This window comes from Salmo trutta, unplaced genomic scaffold (genome assembly GCF_901001165.1).
Source record: "Salmo trutta unplaced genomic scaffold, fSalTru1.1, whole genome shotgun sequence".
NCBI lineage: Eukaryota > Metazoa > Chordata > Actinopteri > Salmoniformes > Salmonidae > Salmo > Salmo trutta.
In genome coordinates, this window is record NW_021822679.1 from 1 (window position 1) to 7,500 (window position 7,500).

The 7,500-nt window shown below is 50.9% G+C and overlaps 1 protein-coding gene across 1 annotated transcript in view; it reads left to right on the forward strand.

Annotated features, from left to right (window-relative positions):
• Window positions 1-539: 539 nt before the first annotated feature.
• Window positions 540-7,500, forward strand: part of exoc6b (exocyst complex component 6B) — a gene marked incomplete at its 5' end in the record, with an annotated part of 40,626 nt that continues 33,665 nt past the window's right edge. The window contains 1 exon segment of the mRNA XM_029744561.1: window positions 540-681. Within this exon segment, the coding sequence (XP_029600421.1) occupies window positions 540-681 (142 nt within the window).

The window sequence follows — 7,500 nt, forward strand, 5'->3', positions numbered from 1 at the left end:
TGTGTGTGTGTGTGTGTGTGTGTGTGTGTGAGAGAGAGACTTTGGGCTGGTGATGGATGATCTCAGGAGATGATTAAAGGAGAGAAACAACAAGGGGATGGATGGACAGTTTGTAATGGTGGGCCTTTTCCAGCCAGCCAGAGTTCTAACCTTGTGTTCACCAGGGATTTACATCTGAATACCAAGGATGAAATTCATATCGATATATCTATGTATCTTATTGTCTCTCTCTCTCTCTCTCTCTCTCTCTGTCTCTCTCTGTCTCTCTGTCTGTCTCTCTGTGTCTGTCTCTGTGTCTCTCTCTGTGTCTCTCTCTCTGTCTCTCTCTCTCTCTCTCTGTGTCTCTCTCTCTCTGTGTCTCTCTCTCTGTGTGTCTCTCTCTCTCTCTCTGTGTTCTCTCTCTCTCTCTGTGTCTCTCTCTCTGTGTGTCTCTCTCTCTCTGTGTGTCTCTCTCTCTCTGTGTGTCTCTCTCTCTCTGTGTGTCTCTCTCGGTGTCTCTCTCTCTGTCTCTCTCTCTCTCTGTCTCTCTCTCTCTGCAGGGTAAAGTAGCCCAGACAGCCTGTATGTCTGCCTGTAAGCATCTCTCTACCTCTCTGCTCCAGCTACTGCTGGAGACAGACGTCAGACAGGTGTCTATGGGAGCTCTGCAGCAGTTCAACACAGACGTCAAGGAGTGTGAGAGTGAGTGTATACACACACACACACACACACACACACACTCACTCACTCACGCCATTTTAAAGAAAACAAAACATGGAAGGAACACAATCTAAGGAAACACGCTAACCACACACTCGCCACAGCGCGCACTACAGCTAACACACACAGTACACACACACACCACCGGACTGGGTTACAGGGTCGTAGTACTTTTTTGTGGCAGTAGATAGGATAGCCTGAACACGTGAAAGTTGGTTTGGTGATGCTAATTTGAACCGTTCAAGAGTTACTGTTGGTCGGTTATTTTATGCTAATTTAAGCACATTTATATAGTTATAGTTGATAAAAGTTTTAAAGAATTTGAAGTTAGGATAACCTAAGTTGGTTTGGTGTATCTAGCTTGAACGGTTCAAGAGTTAGAGGTTGGGGTAATTTAATGCTAATTTATGTCAGTAGTTGTGGTCGGTAGTTGTGGTCAGTAGTTGTGTAGTTGTGGTCGGTAGTTGTGTGGTTGTGGTCGGTAGTTGTATGGTTGTGGTCGGTAGTTGTATGGTTGTGGTCGGTAGTTGTGGTCGGTAGTTGTGTAGTTGTGGTTGGTAGTTGTATAGTTGTGGTCGGTAGTTGTGGTCGGTAGTTGTGTAGTTGTGGTCGGTAGTTGTGTGGTTGTGGTCGGTAGTTGTGTGGTTGTGGTCGGTAGTTGTGGTCGGTAGTTGTATGGTTGTGGTCGGTAGTTGTGGTCAGTAGTTGTGTGGTTGTGGTCGGTAGTGTGGTCGGTAGTTGTATGGTTGTGGTCGGTAGTTGTGGTCGGTAGTTGTATGGTTGTGGTCGGTAGTTGTGGTCGGTAGTTGTATGGTTGTGGTCGGTAGTTGTGGTCGGTAGTTGTATGGTTGTGGCCAGTAGTTGTGGTCGGTAGTTGTGTGGTTGTGGTCGGTAGTTGTGGTCGGTAGTTGTATAGTTGTGGTCGGTAGTTGTGGCCGGTAGTTGTGTGGTTGTGGTCGGTAGTTGTGTGGTTGTGGCCGGTAGTTGTGTGGTTGTGGCCGGTAGTTGTGTGGTTGTGGCCGGTAGTTGTGTGGTTGTGGCCGGTAGTTGTGTGGTTGTGGCCGGTAGTTGTGTGGTTGTGGCCGGTAGTTGTGTGGTTGTGGCCGGTAGTTGTGGTCAGTGGTTGTGGCCGGTAGTTGTGGTCAGTGGTTGTGGTCGGTAGTTGTGGTCAGTAGTTGTGGTCGGTAGTTGTGGTCGGTAGTTGTAGCCGGTAGTTGTGTGGTTGTGGTCGGTAGTTGTGTGGCCGGTAGTTGTGTGGTTGTGGTCGGTAGTTGTATAGTTGTGGCCGGTAGTTGTGTGGTTGTGGTCGGTAGTTGTGGTCGGTAGTTGTAGCCGGTAGTTGTGTGGTTGTGGTCGGTAGTTGTAGCCGGTAGTTGTGGTCGGTAGTTGTGTGGTTGTGGTCGGTAGTTGTGTGGTTGTGGTCGGTAGTTGTGGTCAGTAGTTGTGGTCGGTAGTTGTAGCCGGTAGTTGTGGTCGGTAGTTGTAGCCGGTAGTTGTGGTCGGTAGTTGTAGCCGGTAGTTGTGGTCGGTAGTTGTAGCCGGTAGTTGTGTAGTTGTGGTCGGTAGTTGTGGTCAGTAGTTGTGGTCGGTAGTTGTGGTCGGTAGTTGTAGCCGGTAGTTGTGGTCGGTAGTTGTGTGGTTGTGGCCGGTAGTTGTGGTCAGTAGTTGTGTGGTTGTGGCCGGTCGGTAGTTGTGGTCAGTAGTTGTGTGGTTGTGGCCGGTAGTTGTGTGGTTGTGGCCGGTAGTTGTGGTTGGTAGTTGTATGGTTGTGGTCGGTAGTTGTGGTCAGTAGTTGTGTGGTTGTGGCCGGTCGGTAGTTGTGGTCAGTAGTTGTGTGGTTGTGGCCGGTAGTTGTGTGGTTGTGGTCAGTAGTTGTGGTCGGTAGTTGTGGTCAGTAGTTGTGTGGTTGTGGCCGGTAGTTGTGGTCAGTAGTTGTGTGGTTGTGGCCGGTAGTTGTGGTCAGTAGTTGTGTGGTTGTGGTCGGTAGTTGTGTGGTTGTGGTCGGTAGTTGTGGTCGGTAGTTGTGGTCGGTGGTTGTGGTCGGTCGTTGTGGTCAGTAGTTGTGTGGTTGTGGCCGGTAGTTGTGGTCAGTAGTTGTGTGGTTGTGGTCGGTAGTTGTGTGGTTGTGGCCAGTAGTTGTGTGGTTGTGGCCGGTAGTTGTGTGGTTGTGGCCAGTAGTTGTGTGGTTGTGGCCGGTAGTTGTGGCCGGTAGTTGTGTGGTTGTGGCCGGTAGTTGTGTGGTTGTGGCCAGTAGTTGTGTGGTTGTGGCCGGTAGTTGTGGTCAGTAGTTGTGTGGTTGTGGTCGGTAGTTGTGGTCGGTAGTTGTGTGGTTGTGGCCGGTAGTTGTGGTCAGTAGTTGTGTGGTTGTGGCCGGTCGGTAGTTGTGGTCAGTAGTTGTGTGGTTGTGGCCGGTAGTTGTGTGGTTGTGGCCGGTAGTTGTGGTTGGTAGTTGTATGGTTGTGGTCGGTAGTTGTGGTCAGTAGTTGTGTGGTTGTGGCCGGTCGGTAGTTGTGGTCAGTAGTTGTGTGGTTGTGGCCGGTAGTTGTGTGGTTGTGGTCAGTAGTTGTGGTCGGTAGTTGTGGTCAGTAGTTGTGTGGTTGTGGCCGGTAGTTGTGGTCAGTAGTTGTGTGGTTGTGGCCGGTAGTTGTGGTCAGTAGTTGTGTGGTTGTGGTCGGTAGTTGTGGTCGGTAGTTGTGGTCGGTGGTTGTGGTCGGTCGTTGTGGTCAGTAGTTGTGTGGTTGTGGCCGGTAGTTGTGGTCAGTAGTTGTGTGGTTGTGGTCGGTAGTTGTGTGGTTGTGGTCGGTAGTTGTGTGGTTGTGGTCGGTAGTTGTGTGGTTGTGGTCGGTAGTTGTGGTTGTGGTCGGTAGTTGTGGTCGGTAGTTGTGTAGTTGTGGTCGGTAGTTGTGGTCGGTAGTTGTGTAGTTGTGGCCGGTAGTTGTGGTCAGTAGTTGTGTAGTTGTGGTCGGTAGTTGTGGTTGGTAGTTGTATGGTTGTGGTCAGTAGTTGTGTGGTTGTGGCCGGTCGGTAGTTGTGGTCAGTAGTTGTGTGGTTGTGGCCGGTAGTTGTGTGGTTATGGTCAGTAGTTGTGGTCAGTAGTTGTGTGGTTGTGGTCGGTAGTTGTGTGGTTGTGGCCGGTAGTTGTGTGGTTGTGGCCGGTAGTTGTGTGGTTGTGGCCGGTAGTTGTGTGGTTGTGGTCGGTAGTTGTGGTCGGTAGTTGTATGGTTGTGGCCGGTAGTTGTGGCCGGTAGTTGTGTGGTTGTGGCCGGTAGTTGTGTGGTTGTGGCCGGTAGTTGTGTGGTTGTGGCCGGTAGTTGTGTGGTTGTGGCCGGTAGTTGTGTGGTTGTGGCCAGTAGTTGTGTGGTTGTGGCCGGTAGTTGTGGCCGGTAGTTGTGTGGTTGTGGCCGGTGGTTGTGGTTAGTAGTTGTGGTCGGTAGTTGTGGCCAGTAGTTGTGTGGTTGTGGCCGGTAGTTGTGGTCAGTAGTTGTGTGGTTGTGGTCGGTAGTTGTGGCCGGTAGTTGTGTGGTTGTGGTCGGTAGTTGTGTGGTTGTGGCCGGTAGTTGTGGTCAGTAGTTGTGTGGTTGTGATCGGTAGTTGTGGCCGGTAGTTGTGGTCGGTAGTTGTATGGTTGTGGTCGGTAGTTGTGGTCAGTAGTTGTGTGGTTGTGGCCGGTAGTTGTGTGGTTGTGGTCGGTAGTTGTGGTCGGTAGTTGTGGGGTTGTGGTCGGTAGTTGTGGTCAGTGGTTGTGGCCGGTAGTTGTGGTCAGTAGTTGTGTGGTTGTGGTCGGTAGTTGTGGTCAGTAGTTGTGCGGTTGTGGTCGGTAGTTGTGTGGTTGTGGTCGGTAGTTGTGTGGTTGTGGTCGGTAGTTGTGTGGTTGTGGCCGGTAGTTGTGTGGTTGTGGCCGGTAGTTGTGTGGTTGTGGCCGGTAGTTGTGTGGTTGTGGCCGGTAGTTGTGTGGTTGTGGCCGGTAGTTGTGTGGTTGTGGTCGGTAGTTGTGGCCGGTAGTTGTGGCCGGTAGTTGTGGCCGGTAGTTGGGTGGTTGTGGTCGGTAGTTGTGGCCGGTAGTTGGGTGGTTGTGGTCGGTAGTTGTGGCCGGTAGTTCGGTGGTTGTTGTCGGTGGTTGTGGTTGTGGTCGGTGGTTGTGGTCGGTGGTTGTGGTCGGTGGTTGTGGTCGGTGGTTGTGGTCGGTAGTTGTGGTCGGTAGTTGTGTGGTTGTGGTCGGTAGTTGTGGTCGGTAGTTGTGGTCGGTAGTTGTGGTCGGTAGTTGTGTGGTTGTGGCCGGTAGTTGTGTGGTTGTGGCCGGTAGTTGTGTGGTTGTGGCCGGTAGTTGTGGCCGGTAGTTGTGTGGTTGTGGTCGGTGGTTGTGGTCGGTAGTTGTATGGTTGTGGTCAGTAGTTGTGGTCGGTAGTTGTGTGGTTGTGGTCGGTAGTTGTGGTCGGTAGTTGTGTGGTTGTGGTCAGTAGTTGTGGTCGGTAGTTGTGTGGTTGTGGTCGGTAGTTGTGTGGTTGTGGTCGGTAGTTGTGTGGTTGTGGTCGGTAGTTGTGTGGTTGTGGTCGGTAGTTGTGTGGTTGTGGTCGGTAGTTGTGTGGTTGTGGCCGGTAGTTGTGTGGTTGTGGTCGGTAGTTGTGTGGTTGTGGCCGGTAGTTGTGTGGTTGTGGTCGGTAGTTGTGTGGTTGTGGTCGGTAGTTGTGTGGTTGTGGCCGGTAGTTGTGTGGTTGTGGCCGGTAGTTGTGTGGTTGTGGCCGGTAGTTGTGTGGTTGTGGCCGGTAGTTGTGTGGTTGTGGTCGGTAGTTGTGGTCGGTAGTTGTGTGGTTGTGGTCGGTAGTTGTGGTCGGTAGTTGTGTGGTTGTGGTCGGTGGTTGTGGTCGGTAGTTGTGGTCGGTAGTTGTGGTCGGAAGTTGTGGTGGTCGGAAGTTGTGGTGGTCGGTGGTTGTGGTCGGTAGTTGTTGTGGTGGTCGGTAGTTGTGGTGGTCGGTAGTTGTGGTCGGTAGTTGTGGTCGGTGGTTGTGGTCGGTGGTTGTGGTCGGTGGTTGTGGTTGTGGTTGTGGTGGGTAGTTGTGGTTGTGGTCGGTGGGTAGTTGTGGTGGGTAGTTGTGGTCGGTAGTTGTGGTCGGTGGTTGTGGTGGGTAGTTGTGGTCGGTGGTTGTGGTGGGTAGTTGTGGTCGGTGGTTGTGGTGGGTAGTTGTCTAAATTACAGTTGTTGCATGTGCAAACTGAAAGAAGGACGGTGAGATGTGATTGGATGAAATATGAACGGTAGTTGTGTGGTTGTGGTCGGTAGTTGTGTGGTTGTGGTCGGTAGTTGTGTGGTTGTGGTCGGTAGTTGTGTGGTTGTGGTCAGTAGTTGTGGTCGGTAGTTGTGGTCGGTAGTTGTGTGGTTGTGGTCAGTAGTTGTGTGGTTGTGGTCAGTAGTTGTGGTCGGTAGTTGTGTGGTTGTGGTCAGTAGTTGTGGTCGGTAGTTGTGTGGTTGTGGTCGGTAGTTGTGGTCGGTAGTTGTGGTCGGTAGTTGTGGTCGGTAGTTGTGGTTGTGGTCGGAAGTTGTGGTGGTCGGTGGTTGTGGTCGGTAGTTGTGGTTGTGGTCGGTAGTTGTGGTGGTTGTGGTCGGTGGTTGTGGTGGGTGGTTGTGGTGGGTAGTTGTGGTTGTGGTCGGTGGGTAGTTGTGGTGGGTAGTTGTGGTGGGTAGTTGTGGTGGGTAGTTGTGGTGGGTAGTTGTGGTGGGTAGTTGTGGTGGGTAGTTGTGGTGGGTAGTTGTGGTGGGTAGTTGTGGTCGGTGGTTGTGGTCGGTAGTTGTGGTCGGTGGTTGTGGTGGGTAGTTGTGGTCGGTGGTTGTGTTGGGTAGTTGTCTAAATTACAGTTGTTGCATGTGCAAACTGAAAGAAGGACGGTGAGATGTGATTGGATGAAATATGAACAGAGAGCTTCGGTCTATCAAATCAGAGCAGCAGGATCATTGTTTTGTCCACCCTTTTCTTTAGACAGGCAAGTTAGTCCGTTTTTTTCCCCCACAAATCAAATGTTACTTGTCACATGCACCAAATACAACAGGTGTAAGTAGACCTTTCAGTGAAATGCTTCCTTACAAGCCCTTAACCAACAATGAAGTTTAAGAAAATACCCCCCCAAAAAAGTAACAGATAAGAATAACAAATAATTAAAGAGCAGCAGTAAATAACAATAGGACACCGGTGTCGAGGTAATTGAGGTAATATGTACATGTAGGTAGAGTTATTAAAGTGTCTATGTATAGATAATAACAGAGAGTTGCAATGCAAATAGTCTGGGTAGCCATTTGATTAGCTGTTCAGGAGTCTTATGGCTTGGGGGGGTAGAAGCTGTTAAGAAGTCTTTTGGACCTAAACTTGGTGCTCCGGTACTGCTTGCTGTACGGTAGCAGAGAGAACAGTCTATGACTCGGGTGGCTGGAGTCTTTGACAATCTTTAGGTTCTTCCTGGATGGCAGGAAGCTTGGCCCCAGTGATGTACTGGGCCGTACGCACTACCCTCTGCAGCGCCTTGCTGTTCGAGGCCAAGCAGTTGCCATAACCAGGCAGTGATGCAACCCGTCAGGATGCTCTCGATGGTGCAGCTGTGAAACCTTTTGAGGATCTGAGGACCCATGCCAAATCTTTTCAGTCTCCTGAGGGGGAAATAGGTTTTGTCGTGCCCTCTTCACGACTGTCTTGGTGTGCTTGGACCATGTTAGTTTGTTGGCGATGTGGACGCCAAGGAACTTGAAGTTGAGTTATTTAGAGCACGGGACACGAGGAGGACGAAGCTATTGATTTATTTATTTATATAAATCTT